The sequence below is a fragment of the Stegostoma tigrinum genome, chromosome 14, assembly GCF_030684315.1.
Source record: "Stegostoma tigrinum isolate sSteTig4 chromosome 14, sSteTig4.hap1, whole genome shotgun sequence".
NCBI classification, from domain to species: domain Eukaryota; kingdom Metazoa; phylum Chordata; class Chondrichthyes; order Orectolobiformes; family Stegostomatidae; genus Stegostoma; species Stegostoma tigrinum.
The window spans coordinates 4699929-4724394 of NC_081367.1; the positions used below are offsets into that span (position 1 = coordinate 4699929).

Genomic DNA, 24466 nt, shown 5'->3' on the forward strand with positions numbered 1-24466 from the left:
GAGTCAACCACACATTGATTTGTGTCTGGAGTCACGTGTAGGTCAGACCAGGTAAGGATGGCAGATTCCTTCCCTAAAGGACATTAGTGACCCAGATGGGTTTTTCCGACAAACAACAATCGACAATAGATTCATGGTCATCATAAGATTTTTAATTCCACATATTTATTGAATTCAAATTCCACCATCTACCGAGGTGAGATTCAACCCTTGGTCCCCAGAACGTTATTTGGGCTGCTGGATTAACAGTCCAGCAATAATACTACTAGGCCATTGCCCACCCTGAAGGATATTGTTCCCTTAATCAGGAAAATCTTTACAACCGAACTTATGTAGTGACACACCCGAAGTGAGCCTTTCCGTCTACATTTTTATACCCAGTCGACTCCTGAATGTGAAAGCAACTTCTTCCTGTTCAGGCCATTGTACAAAACAGCGCAGTCACTGAGTCAATTCATCCAGTCGGTGAGAACTACCTTAAAATTCTTCCTCTGTCACATCGTCGGGGTATTCAAATTATATTTGAAAAGCAGTTGTTCTTTTTATTCTTATTTTTTTTCTAGTTAGAGAGCAGTCCTGGGAATAATATAAATTAGACAAAATCAGACAGTGCAAGCAATTGTGTTTGGCAGTGTTGCTCTTTCAGAATGTTAAACTGGTTAGAGCCAATCATACATTGATTGTTGAGCCAGTACAATGTAATGTTAAATATGTGTGATTTGTAAGAGAAACAGGGACTGTTTTCAATGCTGGTTTCTTTGAAACTAAACAATCAGCTTCTCACTGAGGTTTCCCTGAAGGTGCAGTGAGCAACTCAGTCAGGCAGAGCAGCTGAAAAATGGCAAGAGATGGTTAAACTGGGAGAGCCTGTTTCTGGCATTTCCAATCCCTGTTTGATCACAAAAAGATGAGAATAATGGAAGAAAGGATTCAAGCTGAAGACACTCAACAGGTCAAAGAGCTTCTCATGACGAGAGAGAGAGAGAGACACATTGAGTCCCATGATTCTTCTTTGGAATTGCAGAGGGCTGGAAATGCTGGGATTCCTGTTGTTGACAACGGGGAGGAGCAGTGTGTGGAACCGATGCTAAGGCTGCCCTGAGTGTGCTTCTCTTCCTTGGTAAACAGAGTAAATACCAGCACACTGATCAGCACTTTGCAATTCTGAACAAGAGTCACACCTGACTGGAAGCATTAACTCTGTTTCTCTCCACTAATGACCTACTGAGTCCATCCAGCAATTTTTTTGTTTATACCCTTGCACCCAGCACCTTTCTGCTGCTGGAGTGAATGTTTTATTTTATATCCATTCACCCATGTCAGGAGTTATGACGTTGCTGGAATGTCTTTTAATCTTTTATTTGTTCATTCATGTGATGTGGGAGTCATTGGTTGGGCCAGCATTTATTGCCTGTGTCCTAATTAGGGCGGCACGGTGGCTCAGTGGTTAGCACTGCAACCTCACAGCGCTGGGGACCCAGGTTCAATTCCAGCCTCGGGTGACTGTCTGTGTGGAGTTTGCACATTCTCCCCGTGTCTGTGTGGGTTTCCTCCCACGGTCCAAAGATGTGCAGGCTGGGTGGACTGGCCGTGCTAAATTCCCCACAGTGTTCAGGGGGATGGGTCTGGGTGGGATGCTTCAAGGGGCAGTATGGACTTGTTGGGCCGAAGGGCCTGTTTCCACACTGTAGGGAATATAATCTAATCTAATTGCCCATCGTGTGGCTTATTTGGACCATTTCAGAGGGTAAGAGTTAACCACATTGCTGTGGTTCTTGAGCCACATGTAGGCCAGATCAGGGAAGGACATTAGTGAACCTGATGGCCTTTCCATTTGGTTAGCTTTTAATTCCAGATTGTTTTTTACTGAATTGAAATTTCACCATCTGTCTTGGTGAGATTTGAGCCCATGGTCCCGGAACATTAACCTGGGGTTCTGGACTATAAGCCCAGTGTCCAATCTCTTGCCTTTTGGCATGCTGCAACCTGCATGCTGTAGATATATCCAGAATCCTGTGAGGAAGAGTCTGCAGGAGTTTGAACCAACAGTGTAGAAGGAACAGTGAGGGTTCCAAGTCGGGTTTGTGTCTACTGGGGAGAAACTTGCAGCTGGTGGTGTTCCCATGTCCTTGGAGTTGGTTGTGGTAGCTTGTTTGGAAGATGCACTGAGGGGAAGCTTTGTGTATTTCTGCAGTGTACTTCGCAGGTCATACACACAGCGGCCATGGAACACCAATAGTGATGAGTGAGTGTGTTCAAGTTGGTGCCAATCAGTTTGTTCTGGATGGTGTGGGCTTCCTTCCTGTGCGCAGTGCACTTGGCTAATTCTTGATATCACGTGGAGTATATATTGCTGCATTTATTGTAGGGTTGATATTGGTGTTAGTTGGGAAAGACTAATTAATTCCAGCTACAAGTAATTCTTTAGGGAGAATTTACGTGTGCAGATACATCCTTCAACAACTGCAATTCGACAGTTCAAACCTCATCTGGAGGACAAAGAACTTAAATCATCGAGTTTCTCTCAATGATAATTTGCATTTATGACTCTTCTCCAACTGACTTCACTGCCCACCTTTAATTTTGGTACCACCAGAAGGAGAAACATCCACCCATCAAATCCATTTCTGTCTCTACCAATGCTGCCAAACCTGCTGAGCTGTTCCACATTGGCAACTTTTATTCTAATTTCCAGCAAGCAATGCATTTTGCTTTTGAATTCATAATTGATTTTTGGCAAAGATACGACTGTATAATTTCGCAACTGGACTATTTTGAGATAGTCAACTGGACCACTGCGATTACTATCTCAATGGAGTCAAGTTAGGTAAAGGGGAAGTACGAGATCTAGGTGTTCTTGTACATGAGTCAATGAAAGCAAGCATGCAGGTACAGCAGACAGTGAAGAAAGCTAATAGCATGCTGGTCTTCATAACAAGAGGAATCGAGTATAGGATCAAAGAGGTCCTTCTGCAGCTGTACAGGACCCTGGTGAGACTGCACCTGGAGTATTGTGTGCAGTTTTGGTCTCCCAATTTGAGGAAGAATATTCTTGCTATTGAGGGAGTGCAGCATAGGTTCACAAGGTCAATTCCCGGAATGGCGGGACTATCATATGTCAAAAGATTGGAGCGACTGGGCTTGTATACACTTGAGTTTAAAAGGGTGAGAGGGGATCTGATTGAGACATATAAGATTATTAAGAGATTGGACACTCTGGAGGCAGGAAGCTTGTTTCCGCTGATGGGTGAGCCCAGAACCAGAGGACACAGTTTAAAAATAAGGGGTAGGCCATTTAGAACAGAGTTGAGGAAAAACTTCTTCACCCAGAGAATGGTGAATATATGGAATGCTCAGCCCCAAAAGGCAGTGGAGGCCAACTCTCTGGATACTTTCAAGAAAGAGATGGACAGAGCTCTTAAAGATAGTGGAATCAAGGGTTATGGGAATAAGGCAGGAACAGGATACTGATTGTGAATGATCAGCCATGATCATAGTGAATGGTGGTGCTGGCTAGGAGGGCTGAATGGCCTACTCCAGCACCTATTGTCTATTGTCTATTTTACTTCTAAGTCACTCTTTCTGTTTACAGGGATCATTGAAAAATCATCTCCAGTGATGAAAAGGTGTCAGACATTCACGTTAATTTTCCTAACACTAATATTCGTCATCTTCCTTTTCATAAGCCCCTCATTTGATAACGTTTTATTTAGAGTGAATGAGTTTACAATCATACTGGCAAACCACTTGCCCAAAATAGCCTCCGTTGGCCAAACGAATTCAGTCATGTCTGCTCAGGCCACCCCTGAAAACACAGTGAATGTGAGACGTCCACACCCAACCACAGAGCCCGGAATTATGTTTTTACAGAGCTCCAGTGAACTAAACCCTTCCCCACTGGTCATGTGCAGCATTGAATCAGCAGCTAAACTGAACCCAAACAAACCGGTTTATTTTTTCATGAATGCATTCAATGGGAGTGTATCCATGTATCGAGAACCTGAGTACAAAGGCATTGCTCTACTTTCTTCGTTAAAGAATGTGATTATCTTGTCCTTGAGCCCTGAAGAATTATTCAGCAACACTCCCTTGGCTGGATGGTATGAGAAGGTAAGGAATTGTGCAAAGCTGTCTGCTTCATTTGTGGATGGTAAAAGCTGCTGTTGGCCATGAAAATAACAAATGAAACAGTAAACTCTACACTGATGAACTAAACCCCAGTATCTATACATATGATAATGATAATTGGATTGGTATCCCTGTGGGTTTTAGATTGGATTTCAGTTTCGGGGTGCAGGCAAATCTGAGAGAAGCCTTAGATAATAAAATGTGAGGCTGGATGAACACAGCAGGCCAAGCAGCATCTCAGGAGCACAAAAGCTGACGTTTCGGGCCTAGACCCTTCATCAGAGAGGGGGATGGGGAGAGGGAACTGGAATAAATAGGGAGAGAGGGGGAGGCGGACCGAAGATGGAGAGTAAAGAAGATAGGTGAAGAGAGTGTAGGTGGGGAGGTAGGGAGGGGATAGGTCAGTCCAGGGAAGACGGACAGGTCAAGGAGGTGGAATGAGGTTAGTAGGTAGATGGGGGTGCGGCTTGGGGTGGGAGGAAGGGATGGGTGAGAGGAAGAACCGGTTAGGGAGGCAGAGACAGGTTGGACTGGTTTTGGGATGCAGTGGGTGGGGGGGAAGAGCTGGGCTGGTTGTGTGGTGCAGTGGGGGGAGGGGACGAACTGGGCTGGTTTAGGGATGCAGTAGGGGAAGGGGAGATTTTGAAACTGGTGAAGTCCACATTGATACCATTAGGCTGCAGGGTTCCCAGGCAGAATATGAGTTGCTGTTCCTGCAACCTTCGGGTGGCATCATTGTGGCACTGCAGGAGGCCCATGATGGACATGTCATCTAAAGAATGGGAGGGGGAGTGGAAATGGTTTGCGACTGGGAGGTGCAGTTGTTTGTTGCGAACTGAGCGGAGGTGTTCTGCAAAGCCCTCTCCAAGCCTCCGCTTGGTTTCCCCAATGTAGAGAAAGCCACACCGGGTACAGTGGATGCAGTATACCACATTGGCAGATGTGCAGGTGAACCTCTGCTTAATGTGGAATGTCATCTTGGGGCCTGGGATAGGGGTGAGGGGGGAGGTGTGGGGGCAAGTGTAGCATTTCCTGCGGTTGCAGGGCAAGGTGCCGGGTGTCGTGGGGTTGGAGGGCAGTGTGGAGCCATACTCTCTCCACCTATCTTCTTTACTCTCCATCTTCGGTCCGCCTTCCCCTCTCTCCCTATTTATTCCAGTTCCCTCTCCCCATCCCCCTCTCTGATGAAGGGTCTAGGCCCGAAACGTCAGCTTTGGTGCTCCTGAGATGCTGCTTGGCCTGCTGTGTTCATCCAGCCTCACATTTTATTATCTTGGAATTCTCCAGCATCTGCAGTTCCCATTATCTCTGAGAGAAGCCTTGGTTCATTTCCTTTCTGAAAATCAATGTTTATCTCAATGATTCAGACTGCACTTTGTTTAGTGATTGGGTGTGTTAATTTGAAAGACCCCATCCACAGAACACTATACCAGTTAATTTTAAACCTAAATTCTTTTGTAATTATTCCATTCATTTAAGCACAGAGGGTGGGGCTTAGACAGGAGCTGTCAGGGAAACCATTCCCAGGAGGATAGTAGCAGTTTTAATTGGTGACTGAACTAGGCAACCGTGACACAGAGCTGGAGGGGAACCAGGATAAAATATTTTCTTCATCAGTTAAACAGGGAGCTGTCAGTTAGAGGCTGCAGAAGCTCAGGATTGAAGTCAGTTTGTGATTGACAGAAGGCTCAAGAGTCAGTTAGTTCATTGCGTGCAAGTTGCGATGAAGCAAACCACTTGTCTCAGTTGTAGCTGCAGGAATTATTTATTTCCATAAATTGTCCACCTGTCATCATCATAAGGTCAGTACTTCAGTGTGAACTCATTTGACCTAATACAGAGTGCAGAAGCAGTTGTTACTGTTAGAGTGAAAGGCAAGGCTGGCAGGAGTAGGGAAAGGCTGGATAGTGAGAGATATTGAAGCTCTGGTCAAGAATAAGAGGTACACATCAGATATAGACAACTGGGATCAAGTGAATTTCTTGAAGAGTATAAGAGGAGTCGGGGCATTCTTAAGAGGTAAATCAGAAGGGCAAAAAGGGGATTTGAGATAGCCTTGGCAGATGAAGCTAATGATAATCCAAAGTGATTCTACCACTACATTAAGAGCAAAAGAACATCTAGGGAGAGATTAAGGCCCCTTAGACCTCAACAAGTTTGTTTATGTGTGCAACCATAAGAGATGGAAGAGATACTGAGTGGTTATTTCACATCAGTATTTACTGTGAAGAAAGACAGAGAGGCTAAGGAACTCTGGTATTAAATAGTATGTCTTGAAAACAGACCACATTACAGAACAGGAGGTGCTGGAGGTCTTATAAAAAAACATAAAGGTGGATAAATCTGCGAGACCTGATCAAGTATGTCCCAGGACATTGTGGGAAGCTAGGAAAGAAATTGTGGGCCCCCTGACAGAGATGATTATATCGTTTACAGCAATGGGTGAGGTGCCGGAAGACTGGAGGGTACCGTCATTGCTCAGACCATTGAGTGTAGGAGTTGGGACATCGTGTTGAGGTTGTACAGGATGTTGATGAGGCCACTTTTGAAGTACTGTATACAATTTCAGCCACCCTGCTACAGGAAGCATATAATTAACTTGGAGGACGTGCTGAAATGATTTACAAGGATGTTACTGGGCCTGAAGGATTTGAGTTATGAGGAGAGGTGGGATAAGCTGGGACTTCTCTCACTGAAGAGTAGAAGATCAAGAGTTGACATTATAGACTTTCTCAAGCTCTTTCTGTCTTTGTTTCTGACCTTTCCAATCATTGGGCTATCACTGGGCTTCATCTATTTTCTCCTCCTCAGTACAGTAACAAAGTACCATGGGTGCACCGAAACCAAATCGTTCAAAAAGGCAGATGACCACAACCATTTCAAGGGCAATTAGGGACAGGGAATAAATGCTGACCCAGTCAGTGATGCCACATTCACTGAATATTTTTAAGCTTTCCTAGAAAGCAACCAATGTCAATAAAATTATTTTGAATCTGACCAAGGCTGCTGCAAAAAAGTGTTTGATGGTTCATTGTGCAGGATTGTGACTGGAAGCTTGCACTCTCATTGAAAGATGATCCAAAACTCAGGTTGATATTCTGGGGACGTGGGATGGTCTATGAGACCATCCTGATGGGGGCTGGATGTGTAAAGGGATTGCACATCTATGGTGAAGAGGAGGCGACAGGAACCTATGAATCGGAAATTCTGAAAGCATCAGAAGAATTACAGATGGAAGTGGGAAGAGACTGGACAAGGGGAGATAAAAAATCAAGTCAAGATGGGAAAAGATGAGTCCAGTGGAGCAGGAGTAGGCAGAATTAATAAGAACCTTTGCTCTGTTCCAGGTAGATCCCAGCAAGGAAAGGCATTGGCTCCATGTACTTGCAGATGGCTGTCGGCTTGCCTTGCTGTGGAAGTACGGGGGCATCTATCTGGACACGGATATCATTTCACTCAAACCCTTGAAGTTCCAAAACTTCCTCTGTGAACAATCAAGTAATTACGCTAATAATGCAGCTTTGGGGTTTAACCGCTCACATTCTTTTGTCAAGATGTGCTTAAAAGATTTTGTTGACAAATACAATGGAGCAGCTTGGGGCCATCAGGGACCTACCTTGATGACCCGGATGTTGAAGAAATGGTGCGGTACTGATAATCTCAATGACTTCCTCAACAAAGATTGCAAAGGGATTGTGTTCTTGTCCAGCAACTGGTTCTACCCAGTTCCATATCCAAATTGGGGAAGGTACTTTCAAAAAAATAAATGGAATAAGAACAATGATACTATTGAAAATGAATTCTCAAAGACCAATGGAGTGCATATCTGGAATTATATGATTGGTCATCGGAAAGTTGAAATCAAAGGTAGTCGATCGATAATAGAATACTTCTTCAGTGAATACTGTCCAAGCACCTACAAATCTATTCCATTACAGAAAGAAAAACCTGAAAAAAAATAGTCACATCTTCAACGAACATCCCAGTCATACTGATCCTCCATGTTAAAGTATACAAGGCAGGTCAGAGCAGGATGACTCTTGGAACAGTTTTGGTGGTTTTTCTTTCTGGGACATGTTAACCAGCATTTTTACACTGATTGTTAATCATTACAAATGTCACTGCTAAGCAAATCAATCACTGTGGCTCACAAATGGAGTCTCATTTGGCTCCATCTCATTGTACGTTCACTGGGATCTTGCAGCTATCTGCGAGACTGCTGAGTCATGGTAAGGAGCATCTCAGGAGCACAACACCTCATTTTCACCATGGACGTCCAGTCCCTATACATCTGTATTCCTCATGCAGATGGCCTCAAGGCCCTCCGCTTCTTCCTGTCCCACAGGCCCGACCAACTCCCCCTCCACCGACACCCTCAACCACCTAGCCGAACTCGTCCTCACCCTCAACAACTTCTCTTTCGATTCCTCCCACTTCCTACAGACAAAGGGGGTGGCCATGGGTACCCACATGGGCTCAGGCTATGCCTGCTTCTTTGTAGGCTACGTGGAACAGTCCCTCTTCCACACCTACACAGGCCCCAAACCCCACCTGTTCCTCTGTTACATTGATGACTGTATCGGCGCCGCCTCTTGCTCCCCAGAGGGGCTCGAACAGTTCATCCACTTCACCAACACCTTCCACCCGAACCTCAAGTTCACCTGGGCCATCTCCAACACATCCCTCACCTTCCTGGACCTCACAGTCTCCATCTCGGGCAACCAGCTAGAAAGTGATGTTCATTTCAAGCCCACTGACTCCCACAGCTACCTAGAATACACCTCCTCCCACCCAGCCTCCTGCAAAAATTCCATCCCCTATTCCCAATTCCTCCGCATCCACCACATCTGCTCCCAGGATGAGGCATTCCACTCCCGCACATCCCAGATGTCCACCTTCTTCAAGGACCGCAACTTTCCCTCCGCAGTGGTCGAGAACGCCCTTGACCGCGTCTCCCTCATTTCCCGCAACACATCCCTCACACCCCGCCCCCGCCACAACCACCCCCAGAGGATCCCCCTCATTCTCACATACCACCCCACCAACCTCTGGATACAACGTATCATCCTCCGACACTTCCGCCATCTACAATCAGACCCCACCACATAGGCTATTTTTCCATCCCCACCCTTGTTTGCCTTCTGGAGAGACCACTCTCTCTGCGACTCCCTTGTCCGCTCCACACTCCCCTCCAACCCCACCACACCCGGCACCTTCCCCTGCAACCGCAGGAAGTGCTACACTTGCCCCCACCCCTCATCCCACACCCCTATCCCAGGCTCCAAGATGACCTTCCATATCAAGCAGATGTTCACCTGCACATCTGCCAGTGTCGTATATTGTATCCATTGTACCCAGTGTGGCTTCCTCTACATTGGGGAAACCAAGCAGAGGCTTGGGGAGCACTTTCCAGAACACCTCCGCTCAGTTCACAACAAACAACTGCACCCCCCTCCCAGTCGAGAACCATTTTAACTCCCCCTCCCATTCCTCAGACGACATGTCCATCATGAGCCTCCTGCAGTGCCACAATGATGCCACTCGAAGGTTGGAAGAACAGCAACTCATATTCCACTTGGGAACCCTGCAGCCCAATGGTATCAATGTGGACTTCACAAGCTTCAAAATCTCCCCTCCCCCCACTGCATCCCAAAACCAGCCCAGCCTGTCTCCACTTCCCTAACCTGTTCTTCCTCTCACCCATCCCTTCCTCCCACCTCAAGCCGCACCTCAATTTCCTACCTACCACCTCATCCCACCTCCTTGACCTGTCCGTCTTCCCTGGACTGATCTATCCCCTCCCTACCTCCTCACCTATACTGTCCTCTCTACCTATCTTCTTTTCTCTCCATCTTCGGTCCGCCTCCCCCTCTCTCCCTATTTATTCCAGTTCCCTCTCCCCATCCCCCTCTCTGATGAAGGGTCTAAGCCCGAAACATCAGCTTTTGTGATCCTGAGATGCTGCTTGGCCTGCTGTGTTCATCCAGCTTCACACTTTGTTATCTTGGATTCTCCAGCATCTGCAGTTCCCATTATCACTGAGTCATGGTAAGAATTGTGTTTCTGTTTTACTTGCTGCCTTGGGTGACAGGAGGAGAGATGTAGAGAGAGAAATGGGGTCTGGGAAAAGACAGGTACTATTTCCCTTTTGACCATCAGATATTTCTCCAACAAGCTGGAGATTAATCCAACCACTGGCCCAGGTCTAACACTCCCTTTCCCTCTTATCACCCAGCCTCTAGTTTCTCCCTGGAGTAATTCACACCATAAAGGAGCTGTCCTGTCTGAGCTGGATTCTGTACATACAAGCCTGAAGGATCTTAAGCGCACCCTCCTCCCCCCATCCACCGCCAATGATTGTTCTGCTCCTCATTAACAAACCAGTCAGCAGTGGCCTGGAGGACTGCAGACCTTCTTAATCCCAAAATTGGAATGTCACGGCAATCTCTCTGTCTGTCAGAATTCCTGCCCATCACTTTCCAGCATCTGTAACAGATTCTGCAGGTGTCATGGGACACAGGAAATGGAAATCCAATCTTCTGTATCTCTGAACTCAGGGCTTAGTCTTCTCTTTATTAATATGTTACTTTCTGCTCAGTAAGCACTGTGATTACTTTAATCGAATCAGGAACAGTTAAACTTTGACTCTCTGTCATTCTACTTTAGGAACTCAAGAACATTCCTGCAAACCTGTCTCTTGAAGGAATTGCACAACCATTGTGTTCCTGATCACTCTGCCTCTGTTTATTGACTGTGACAGGGATTTGTGGAATGTGGGGTTTAATGTTGGTGATTCTGCCTGCATGAACAATAAGGTTATGCCTGACACTGAAATTGGCTTCAGAAAGTCACTTTGATCTGACAGATCCAAAATGACGCACATATTTCTGCATGTTTACTTATGTTTCAAATGTTGTCAGGTTATTTTTGTTTCCTGGTGGAGAATGAAGTTCAAGTAAAAGTTTTAGTTTTCTGCCTTCTTAACTGATTAATCAGCTAACACACGACAATGGATCTCTCTTTAAATGACTGCTGTGTTTCTATATTCTCAATGGTGCAAGTACATGTAAGCCTCTGCTAATGATTTTGATACAATAAATTGGTTTGGAAAGGGTTCAGTTTGCTGTTGATTTCATTTGTCTCTGTTGGATTGAGTCAGCAGGTTTGAGTTGAGCATTAACATTTCCTGCAGGATTTTTAAAGTTTGTTCTCTGTTCTCTGAAGCAGTCCTGGATATTGTTTCCTGTCTCCAACCTCCCCCTCCCCCCCCACCCCCGGACACCTCCACCAACCAAACAATCCAGAAGGACTGGACTGAACAAGGGCTGCCCCTGAGTCAGGGCCTGACCAATGTACCCTTGGCTTTGGGCCATTAGCTACTGAGCTATAGTTAAGTTGAAAAATAGGACTAGACAGAAAACAACAGTTTGCATTTATGTAGTGACTTCAACAAGAGTAAAAACTTCACAAAGTTTTTCACAGGATGAACATCAAATATATCTTGACACCAAACTATGTAATGGGACATTAAGTATAGAAAGATCTAGATTGAAATGAGATAGCAAAGTGACAGCAAAGAATACTGGAGGAATTCTAGAGCAGCTGAAGGCATGGTCTCTAATGGCAGGCTGATTAAAACCAGAGACAAGGAAGTGGTCAGAGTGGATAAGCATGGATTCCCCAAAAGCTTTAAATGCAGGAGGAGTTTGTAGAGATAAGGAGAGCGAAGCCACGGTGAGAGCAAACAAAATAAATTAATTTTGAGGTTTTGCCGGACCAGGAGCCAGTGTAGGTCTTTGAGCATGAGAGTGATGGGGAAACATTGACCTGACTGGGCCTAGATACCATGGTATCTGTGTCCTTGCAATGATGTCCTACACGGGGAGACGGAATCAAACACATTTTCAGTCCCAGATTCATGAATACAACAGCCAGGAGGTGTGGGACGGTGAATGTCATGGGGACATTTCAACACTCAGCTTCAGAGGGACATACTTACTGAGGAGATCCACTCTTCAGACAGAACTGGGACTACTCATGTGTGTAGACAGGGTCTAGGCCAACACCAGCACTTGGTGTCAGCAGTGGGTCAGTTGGTCAAACTCCTGCCTCTGGACCTGACGATTGTTGTTTTTGGCCCCTGTCCCAGGAGTTGATTCCTGGCCGACATTCCACATGGTCCTGAGGGAGTATCAGAGTTGCTGTCTTTTGGAAGAAAATGTCAAGCCATTGCATCAAGCGTTGTCCCAGGTAGATGCCAAAGTTCCTGTGGAGGCATCTTGAAGATTGACAGGAGAGTTTCCATTGGGGCTCTGGTCAATGTTTATCAATGCGGATGAATAGACAGAGGAGCAGGAGCTGGCCATTTGGCCTACTCCATCATTTAACTAAACCATGATTGATTTTCCACCCTATCTCACTTTTCCTGCATGAACCGCATATCCTTAATCTCTTTAATGTATAGAAATCTATTGATCTCTGCCTTGATTAGAAGCAACCACTGAGGTCTCTGCATTGTTGTATCGAGTAGTAAGCGCTACTGATCTGAAAGGGTTTACTGACATTGTGAGGTATAATCTATCCACCTCAATTACAAGGATCTGTCCCTGGGAGGTGCAAACCACTTTTGTTTTCCAGTTCAGTTCCAGTCCAAAGTTGACTAATGTAGTGAAGCATAACGAAAACAAAATGCTGTAGGTGTGGGAGATCTCATAGTAAAATAAGTCATGCTGGATCAACTCAATATGTCACATCACATTTGTGTGGCGACAGAAACACAATTAGCATTTCAAATTGTATACAACTCCTCTTCAGAACTGGGAGAGGTTGGGAATTGGATGTTTTTATGCTGTTGACAGAGGGGGAGGAAAAGCAAGTGGAACAGATGAGCAATGCAGAAACAGATGAAAACTTAATCCAAATAGAGGTGTGGAAGGGAGAAAATATGTTCTGTCTGCCAAGAAAAAAGTAAACTAGACACAGACAGGCAAGGCTGACGATGGGAGAAGGAAATGTTAGAAAAATGGAGCACAGACGCATGTTCTGAAGTTTTGTAACTCAATATTGAATCCTAGAGACTATAAAGCGCCGAAGAGGAAATTGAGGTGTTGTTCGTCCAGTTTGTGTTAAGCTCTATTGGAACACTGTTGCTGGCCCAGAACAAAATGTTAGCATGGGAGACTAGCTCATTTAACTCTAGAGTGTTTTGGTGTCTTAAAAAGATCCTGCTGGAATCTGTTTGCATTGACCAATGACTCCAGAATTCAAGCAAGATCCAATCCCAAATGACTGCAATAGTAGGCATCATTCAAACAATTTCATGAAGGTTTATTGCTCATCATTGAAATGGTTCGGTGAATTCACCAATTATAACTCTTTTATTTTTATTTTCACTTATCCATCAAGTGCCTGTCTGTTTATATGTGAGAGTGGGAGTTACAATCAAAGTTTGATTTGATTTGTTGATGCAGCCAAAAAAGCCAGTGAAAAGCTTTGTTTGTGAGCAGTACAGGCAGATCATAGTAAGCAAGGACATACAGTTCATAGGGTGCTTTGACAGAATGAGGCATGCAGGTTACACTGCACAGATGGTGCTTGGAACAAGATTAACATTAACAAGATCAATATTATTTGAAGTTAGAGTGCCCATTCATTACTCTAATAACTGCAGGAGAGAAACTTTTCTTGAACCCACTGGTGTGTGTGTGTGTGTGTGTGTGTGTGTGTGTGTGTGTGTGTGTGTGTGTGTGTGTGTGTGTGTGTGTGTGTGTGTGTATTCAAGCCTCTGTATCTTTTGTCTGATGGAAGAGGCTATAGGAGACATTACCAGAATTGGGCTTAAATCATTGATATTAATTAGATTACCTTGTTGTTTAACTTTGCTCTGCTAAAGTGTTAAGAATAAGTTGTTAATTTCTCTTAGTGTCTGGTATCTGTGAGACTTGAGGCCTGCTGTGTTCATCCAGCTCCACACTTTGTTATCTCAGATTGTCCAGCATCTGCAGTTCCCATTATCTCTGGTTAGGAGCAATTGGGCAATTTTGATGGTCATTGAATATTTTAATTTCACTGGGTAATGATATCCAGAGTTAGTGAGTCTGATTTGGCCCGGCCTGTTGTCCCTGTATCATAGCTTGTGTCGACTGTACCGCCTGTGTGTCCTGAGAAACATTGCTTTTTGGTTTTCCTCCCATAATTTGCCCAATGAAAGGCAAATTCTGGTCCTAGAATATGATTGGCTACATGGCTGAGCTTTAAAATGGCACTGGCTTTGGCAATGGACTTGGCCCTAGCCTTTGATGTTCTGGTATTTCATCTAAATGGTACGGAAATGTCTTCAGGGTCCTGCTTCTACCACCATTTTAGGCAGTGAGCTCCACTATCTGGCATATCTGCCATCACCACCTCCTTGCTCTTATATTCAATGCCTTGACCAATGAAGGCAAGTGTCCCATAACCCTTCTTAACCAGCCTATCCACCTGTCCTGCTGCCTTCAAGGAATTTTTTTTTGTCCATTCATGGGACATGGGTATCACTGGCTGGGGGAGTATTTGTTGCCTGTTTCTAGCTTCCCTTGAGAAGATGGTGGTGAGCTGCCTTATTGAAGCAATGCAGTCCACTTGCTGTGCATTGAACCACAATACCCTTAGGGAGAGAATTCCAAGATTTCAAACCAGTGACAGCAACAGTGAAGGAGTGGCGAGATATTTCCAAGTCAAGATGGTGAGTGGCTTAGAGGCGAATTTACAGTTGGTGGTGTTGCCATGTATGTGCTGCCCCTTGACATTCAATGGTGTTATCATCACTGAATCCGCCACTATCAACATCCTGAGGGTTACAGTTGACCTGAAACTGTACTGGACTCGCTACATAAACACAATTGCTATAAGAGCAGACCAGAAGCTAGGAATACTGCAGCAAATAACTCACCTCCTGACTCCCCAAAGCCTGTCCACCATCTACAAGGCACAAGTCAGGAGTGTGATGGAATACTACCCCCCCCCCCCCTTGCATGGATGGGGGCAGCTCCAACAACACTCAAGAAGCTTGACACCATCCAGGACAAAGCAGCCCCCTTTGTCTGCACCACATCCACAAACATTCAGACACTCACCAATGCCAGGTTGATCCCCTGGCTTGATGGTAATGGTTGAGTGGGGAATATGCCAGGCCATGAGGTTACAGAATGTGCTGGAATACAATTCTGCTGCTGTTGATGGCACACTGTACCTTGTGGATGCCCAATCTTGAGCTGCTAGATCTGTTCAAAGTCTGTCCCATTTAGCACGGTGATAGTGCCACGCAACACAATGGATGTTATTGTCAATGTGAAGGTGGGACTTCGTCTCCACGAGGACAATGTGTTGGTTGCTTTCACCAATACTGTCATGGACAGATACATGTCCAGCCGGCAGATTATTAAGGATGAGGTCAAGTATGTTTTTCCCACTTTTTGGCTCCCTCACCACCCGCCACAGACCCCCCCTTGCCACTAAGTTCTACCCTTTAGTACCTGACTAGCTCAATCAGTAGTGCTGCTGCTGAGCCACTCTTGGTAGTGTTCATTAAATCCCCCACCCAGAGTACATTTTATGTTGTTGCCTCGCTCAGTGCTATCTCAAAGTGTTTTTCAATAAAGAGGAGCACGGATTCATCAGCTGAGGGAGGATGGCACGTGATAATCAGCAGGAGATTTCCTTGCCCATGTTTAACATGAGGCTTCATGGGGTCCAGAGTCAATGTTGAGGATTCCCAGAGCATCTTGTTCCTGACTGTAGACTCATGCTGTCACCTCTGCAGGGTCTGTCCCACCTCTGTGAGAAGACATATCCAGAGACGGTGATGGTGGTGTCAGGGGCATTGCCTGTAAGATATGATTGTGTTACTACAACTATATCAGGCTGTTGCTTGACCAGTCTGTGAGGCAGCTCTCCCAATTTGGGCATTAACCCCCTAGATGTTAGTGAGGAGGACTTTGCAGGGACAACAGGCCTGTTTCTACCAATGCCTAGGTCGATGATGGGAGGTCAATTTCCTTTAAGTATCCATTGAATTTCCTTTGGAATGTTTTGAAACACCTTAATTTCCAGTAGCTTTTGATTTGGTTGTTGACCATGTGCGTCTCTTCAATGTAATATCTGTCACCTTTGACCACAACACCTTGTCTCTAAGATCAACTGAAAATGCTGTGTCTTTCTGATGTGGGGCAGTGAGCAGCAAAACCCGATTCAATTTTGTTGCCGCTGCCCTCACCCTTCTGTTTAACTGTAACTTGCTGATAACAACACAGCAAACCCAAAGCACATTTTGGACCTTCGTGACTGATGGGATCAACAGCTGATCTCCTGAACCAATAAAAGTTAAGCATTGGGAAACACAGAGTCACCAGTAGAGACAGAAATGCAACGATTAGCATCAAATCAGATACAACAAGAAAAACAACAGAGGTAACCAAAGATTGCATTGATAGAAAAGATTTGTTAATGGAAGTGGACTGTGTTTTAATGTATCAATGGAACTATTCAGATACTGAAGTTCTTTTAACAGAACAGCCAGAATGTGGAACTGCATGAACATGCAATAACTTCACATTTAAATTAAGGACATAGAACATAGAACATAGAACATTACAGCACAGTACAGGCCCTTCGGCCCTCAATGTGGTGCCGACCTGTCATACCAATCTGAAGCCCATCTAACCTACACTATTCCATGTACTTCCATATGCTTGTCCGATGACGACTTAAATGTACTTAAAGTTGGTGAATCTACTACCGTTGCAGGCAAAGCGTTCCATTCCCTTACTACTCTCTGAGTAAAGAAACCACCTCTGACATCTGTCCTATATCTTTCACCCCTCAATTTAAAGCTATGCCCCCTCATGCTCGCCGTCACCATCCTAGGAAAAAGGCTCTCCCTATCCATCCTATCTAACCCTCTGATTATTTTATATGTCTCAATTAAGTCACCTCTCAACCTTCTCTCTAATGAAAACAGCCTCAAGTCCCTCAGCCTTTCCTCGTAAGACCTTCCTTCCATACCAGGCAACATCCTAGTAAATCTCCTCTGCACCCTTTCCAAAGCTTCCACATCCTTCTTATAATGCGGTGACAGAACTGTACACAATACTCCAAGTGCGGCAGCACCAGAGTTTTGTACAGCTGCAGCATAACCTCATGGTTCCGGAAATCGATCCCTCTATTAATGAAAGCTAAAACACTGTATGCCTTCTTAACAGCCCTGTCAACCTGGGTGGCAACTTTCAAGGATCTGTGTACATGGACATCGAGATCTCTCTGCTCATCTACACTACCAAGAGTCTTACCATTAGCCCAGTATTTTGCATTCCGGTTACTCCTACCAAAGTGCATCACCTCACACTTGCCCGCATGAAACTCCATTTGCCACCTCTCAGCCCAGCTCTGCAGCTTATCTATGTCTCTCTGTAACCTACAACATCCGTCTTCACTATCCACAACTCCAACGAACTTGGTGTCGTCTGCAAATTTACTAACCCATCCTTCTATGCCCTCATCCAGGTCATTTATAAAAATGACAAACAGCAGTGGACCCAACACCAACCCTTGCAGTACACCACTAGTAACTGGTCTCCAGGATGAACATTTCCCATCAACCACCACCCTCTGTCTTCGTTCAGCAAGCCAGTTTCTGATTCAAGGATACAATAAGTGCTGGAGTAACCCAGCCGGTCTGGCAGCATCCATGGAAAGAGAAACAGAATTAATGCTTTGAATCCAGTGTGACTCCCCTTCAGAACTCAAGGTCAGTTGATTTTAGTTGGATATTAATTCTGATATGGAGTTCTATTGCATTCGAAACATTAATTCTGTTTCTCTCGGCACAGCTGCTGCCAGATCTGCTGAATTTCTCCAGCACTTTCTGTTTTTTGTTTCAAATTTCTGAGGAAGGGTCACCGGACCCGAAACGTTAACTCTGATTTATTTCTTCACCGATGCTACCAGACCTGCGCAGCTTTTCCAGCAACTTCTGTTTTTTGTTCCACAGTATGGTGCTTCCTTTTCATTTTTCTTATGGCAGACTCCCTCTGTTGGTGAAAGTGTGCATGGTAGCTTCAAATGAACTAATTGTACATTCCAATGTTAAACTGATTAAGTATTCCAATATATGTATTAATGCAACAATGCACTCTGTCAGATGCAATAAGATGACAAAGTAGTTCTCCAGCTGGTACGCCTTCACTTTATAAAGGGTGCAGTCTTGTGGCACAGAGGTTAGAGACCTGACCCTAGGAGGCCCAGGTTCAAAACCCATCTGCTCCCAAGGTGTGTAAATACATCTCTGAACAGGTTGATTAGAAAAACAGGTTAAATCAAAAAATAGTAACATGTTAAAAATGGTGTACGCACTTTCTCACATGCATAAGGCATTGTCCAACATCGGGCTCTGTCTCATTTTTCTTCTTCAGAGATATCAATGTCAGCACTGGATTCAATGATCATGAATGGCATTTGCTGTGCTTTGAAGAATATTCCCTAACCTGTACTGATGTGTAAGCCACACATAGCAGTGTTGACCCTTTTTGTATCCCTCCAATACATCATCAACACTTTCCCTCAATGAGCTACAAATGACAATACAGCTGTTGCAGAGCATGACAACAGATGTGGTTGTGACAGTAAGGCTCATATTGTATATTGTGAAGATCTTGCAGCGTGCGAGTGATCTTCTTTGTAATTTTAATCGGAATGTGAATTTGTGAGTTGTGATATCTCATCTTGTTTTATCACTTTGATTTTATAGGGGAAAATATATATATATTTATTAATATGATAGCATAGTTCCAGACACACTCTTACCAATTCAATTCTACTCAATTTCAGCAAGATTCCTTCACTCTAAGTTTCTTTTACTTCAGGCTAATATTACCTAAAGAAGAGTCACTAGACTTGAAAGGTTAGCTCTGCTTTCTCTGCACAGATGCTGCCAGACCTGCTGAGTTTCTCCAGCAATTTCTGTGTTTGTTTTATTACTGCAGTTTTGTTACTGCACGTTAGTTTTTGGTGACTCATGACCAAGGACAGCCCGAAACATAGAAGACAGGAGCAGAAGTTAATTTTATTTAATAAAGAAAAGTTAAATTTAGATTAACACTATTAAGTATCACTTCTGTCATTGATGTTGGTGCCGTGTTGGGGTTGAGTTATAAAAATTTTCACTGTAGTTTTCATGTAAAAGTACACTTGACAATAAATTTCTATTCTATTATGTGAACTGGGTTGATTAATTTGGACTTTCCCACTCATCCTTTGACTGAATTATTGATTAATTGGACATGTTCACTTGAAGATCCATTCTTCTTAATATGGTATTCAATGTGATTGTTTAGGATTCTTCCTTGGAATAAAGGGAGATCAGTTATTCTATTTGAACTTTCCCGGTCATCTCAAAATACCAGGAGATCTCTCCATCCTCCAAGCAGGCCCTTTGACAAAACCTCCAAAATACAATGCTCCCACAGTACCGCATTGGAATATCAGCCTTGACTTTCTACTCATGAGTGGGACTTGAATCTGGAACAGTAAGGTTCAGAGGTGCATCTGTGATTAACTGAGCCTCTTTAATAGGCCCTTAAATTTCTCCAACAAGTTATGAAAGCGATTGCTGACACAACTCACTGAAGTGTGACTTCACTATTCCTGAAGTCAAAAGATGTCAAAAGGTATTCCTCAAAGTGGTCCCCAAGCCTCCGTTTGGTTTCTCTGATGTAGAGGAGGCCACAACTGGAACAGCGGATACAGTATATCACATTAACACACGTGCAGGTGAACATCTGTTTGATGTGAAAAGTCTTCCTAGGGCCTGGGATGGGGGTGAGGGGGGAGGTATGGGGCAGGTGTAGCACTTGCTTCGGTTGCAGGAAAAATGCCGGGGGTGGTGGGACTGGAGGGGAGTTTGGAGCAGACAAGAGAGTCACGGAGCAAGTGGTCTCTCCGGAAAGCACATAAGGGTGGGGAAGGAAAAATGTCTTTGGTAGGGGCTCAGATTGCAAAGGGCGGAAATGTTGGAGGATGACGGTTTAAATGAATGCATTTTTATTTTTGTCCAGTTCAGAAACGCATGGTGCCATTGGGACTAGGCCATGCACAGTATAGAGAATGGCAATGAGTTTAACATTGGGAGATGCTCTCCTGATCCAGGTCAACTTGACATTTAGATCTTAACTTATTATCTCACATTCTGGATTATAGTCCAATCACTGCAAACCATTTCAACTGCCCTTTCTTATCTGGAAATTTGTATGAGTATTTTACAGCCCTTTGTCCAGTATTTCTTAATAAAATCTGTTCAAAAGTCTGTAGTAACACAATCATCGCCCTCAGACACAATGTTGTGAATGGTATATCTCTAATGCAGCAGCCTTTAGAGATAAGGAAGTCTCCCTTATCTGGGCGAAACGACCAGCTCGTATATAGTACAATATATTCCTTAATCTTTGGTATATTTAATTTTGACACTGACATGATCTATTTGCTGACGTAGTGTCTTTTGCCTGCACTGAGATTGCACTTAATATATGTGATCTTCAAGAATCTTCAGTGAAATAATAGAAATCTTTGCTTTGTTGCTATTTGTTGATTATATGGATAATTTTTTGGATATGTGTTGATATAATTAATTAACATTGCAGACTCTGTCTTTGTAACTGAACTAAAGGGGTCTGTTACTTTGTGGACTTGAGCTTGTAGTTCTGTTGTGGTTACAATTTGACTAGAAAGACTCCACAAGCTGCCCAACAATTAAAGACGGCTTTAACCGGAGCTACTAGTCTTGAGCTAGTAAATGAGTAAGGCACAGCTACTGGTTAGAGACATTTCATCCCAGTATATCGCTGGGATCCTCTGTGAGGGAGTTCTATCTGTCTGTCATCATCAATGTGATGGGAGCAGCTTCTTTACTGATTATTGAAATGTCAGTATGTAACATGCCCAGAAACAAACAGTGTGCTTAATGAATTGGACTGAAGTTATACTGCACCCACTATAAACTTACAGATGTGAGGCCTAAGGATGGCATTTTGCACCGTCTGGTTATAATTCTCTTGGGGCTTAGATAAGCCCTGTCACTCGGGGCATCACCACTCCTGCATACGTTCCGGTCGAACAAGCTGTGGGTTAATGTGATGGGGACAGTGTAACTCCACCCCAATATCCCAAGCTCCTGCTGTTTCTAGTGTTTGGATTTAGGCCATTTGGACCCATCTTGAGGAAGGAATCCAGGTTTGAGAGTAACCAGCAAATCACTCCAACAGCTTCGCCCTGAGCTGGAGAGAATGATCCTGAAGCTGACATCATGCCACCTTGCCCTCAGCTGAGACATCCCATTGGAGCACTTTGGAGTGAAGCCATGGAGATGATTGTGCTTGCAGGGTTGGACCATGTGAAGATGTCCCACATGTTGGTGTGAGCTGATTCCTGCTGAAAGATTGTGTTTTTATTCATGTTGAGGCTTTGTTTCATTCTGTCTAAATCTCAAGTCCAACTGGAACTGGATACTTCTGTTCGAAACCAACACTCAGCCATGGTACATTCTTCAGTTTCTGTTGTGGAGTACTGACTCTATTTTGTTGGCGGTGATAGGCTGAATGGGGCCAGATTTTATTTTAATGGGGGAATGACACAAATAAATGGTACTGAACACTGGACACCCCTTCACTTGGATGAGGTACCAACTGAGCTGCCCAGTGAAGATGAGTAATCCCCTATGGACAGTCTGTTTACCCTGTGAGTGAGATTTTCTCAGGCAATTACAATTTGTCGCTCCCAGTGCTGTTTGTTCTCCCGGATCTTCACTGAAGACTTTCATCCCCTCAATTGGGTTCAGTAGCCACCTCTTGCCTTCTGATGTTCCTGACTCCGTTGATGCTGCAGTAATACACTTTTGCAGATTAACCAATGCATCTCACCCTGATCCTATTAGTGTGCTGGAAACATGGCTTTCTGTTTTATAAATGTACCTCATTCCAGTTGAGAGCCAACTGTAGGTGTATGTGAAACCTATTATTGAATCTGAGCCTGCCCTTAAAGTTCACTCAATGCAATTAATTAAAGTGGCCATCTGCTTTCCCCAAGACTGTAAACATGTATGTTTTTCACTCTATTATTTGATCAAGGAGATGAGCTTTGAGTCTGGACGCTGGAACATGGAGATGAGGGTGCTTGTTGGTGACATGGTGCAATTTTTTCCTAAAACATTATCATGCTGAAGAATTTGTAATTGGGCTGGTGTAGCCTAAAGACTTGTCACTTCTCTGTCCCATTCAAAGAAGACAGAGATGCATTAAGGATGTAATGGCAGAGGTAGTCCCAGAGACCTCGTGCTGTACAGCCACTACAAGAATAAGGTTACAGTGGGGTTTAATTGAAATGTAACGATTCACTCTGAGATTGCTTGCAGTAATAATTTAACTACTTTTGTTCTTATTCTCGCATTCCTCTTTAATGTTTCCTCTCTGCTTGCTGGTGTCAACATCACTGTGCTTTAGACTGACCCTTCTGATGCAGTTGGCGGAGAAATGTCACCGGTTAACAAATCTATTGTTATTCTATATCCTGTACAGCCTCAACATGACCTCCCAACTCCTGAACTCAATGCATTGACCAATAAAGGCAAGCATACCAATGCCTTCTTCACCACCCTGTCTACTTGCGACTCCACTTTCAAGAATCTATGGACCTGCACTCCAAGGTCTCTTTGTTCAGCAACAGCACCCAGGACCTTACCATTAAGTGTATAAGTCCTACTCTGATTTGCCTTTCCAAAATGTAGCACTTCACATTTTTCTAAATTAAACTCCATCTGCTACTCCTCTGCCACTCCTTGGCCCATTGGCATACCTGATCAAGATCCTGTTGCACTCTGAGGTAACCTTCACTGTCCATTACTCCTCCAATTTAGGTGTCATCTGTAAAATTACTAACCATTCCTCATATATTTGCATCCAAATCATTTGAGGGTGGCATGGTGGCTCAGCGGTTAGCACTGCTGCTTTTACAGCACCACAGGCCTGTGTTTGATTCGACCTTTTAGTGACTATCTGTGTGGAGTTTACACATTCTCTCTGTATCTGAGTGGGTTTCCTCCGGGTACTCCAGTTTCCTCCCACAGTCCAAAGATGTGCAGGCTAGGTGGATCGGCCATGCTAAATTGCCCATAGTGTTCAGGGATGTGTAGATTAGTGGGATGGGTCTGGGTGGAATGCACTGAGGGTTAGTGTGGAATTGTTGGGCTGAAGAGCCTTTTCCACACTGTAGGGATTCTAGGATTTAGGAATGGTTAGTAAGTTTGCCGTTGATGCCAAAATTGGAGGAGTAGTGGGCATGAGGGTTACCTTAGAGTACAATGGGGCCTTGGTTAGATGGGCCAATGGGCAGGGTAGTGGCAGATGGAGTTTGCAGCTCCACACTATGTAATCACAATACAAGACGTTCTCTCTGAGTCCCAATACAGACCACTTTCAGTGAATCCCGATACAAGCCCATCTCACTGAACACAATACAGACCAACTCACTGAATCCAGTCCTGATCCATCTCAATGAGCACCAATTTGGGCCAACTCAATGAACTCTGTTACAGCCACATATTACTACACCCAATACAGATCATTCTTACTGTACTTCAATACAGGCCCATCTCCCTGTACCTTATTACAGACCACTCACTGCGTACCACTATAGATTCATCTGACTATGGCTTAATACAGATTACTCATACTGAACCCTATTACAGAGCCCACTCACTACGTCCCTATGAAGGACCATCTCACTAAACTTAACATGCTCCCCTCTCACTGTGCTCCTGTGCAGAGCCCTCACCCTGTAGCCAATACAGATCCTTTTCCTCACTGTAATCATGGTGATGCGGTTCTTTTCCATCTTTGTCCTCGTGGAGCAGTCTTTTTCATTATCACAGGAATCCTGCTACCTGCTGGCCACTCTCTGGCCTCGTAATGTGTATCGAGAGATTCTGGGGTCAGTATCGATCCCAATGTGACATAGTTTTCATCGTCTGGCGACGTTGTTTCTGAACAATTCTGCGGCATTTCACTGGCGTAGTTGGGGTTTGTGTGTGTTTACCATTCACAGTAGCCAGCTGATTCGTGTATACCATTGGGACTCACTGAAAGCTCAAGTAGAAAAATTAACCTGGGTGTGAGGCTGGGTGCTGTTGATGAATGGCGAAGTTCCTGTGAGTTCACTCATGCAAGAAAGTATCTGAGGTTCAGTTCTCTTTGTCCCAGAAGGCTATCATTTGCCCCAGGTTAGTGAGTGCACAATCATGCATGGTGTGCATTTATAA

The 24466-nt window shown here is 44.4% G+C and overlaps 1 protein-coding gene across 2 annotated transcripts in view; it reads left to right on the top strand.

The window, feature by feature from the left end:
- The first annotated feature begins 380 nt into the window (after window positions 1–380).
- The window catches only part of LOC125457952 (alpha-1,4-N-acetylglucosaminyltransferase-like), a 132317-nt gene continuing 108231 nt past the window's right edge, over window positions 381–24466 (top strand). The window contains exons 1-3 of one of the 2 annotated variants that reach the window (XM_048542774.2): window positions 381–465; window positions 3593–4110; window positions 7476–8090. In XM_048542774.2, the coding sequence (XP_048398731.1) occupies window positions 3619–4110; window positions 7476–8090 (1107 nt within the window). In that variant the 5' untranslated portion in view covers window positions 381–465; window positions 3593–3618. Of the gene's footprint in view, window positions 466–3592; window positions 4111–7475; window positions 8091–24466 lie in introns of those variants that run through there. The other variant, XM_059650948.1, reaches the window with a different exon arrangement.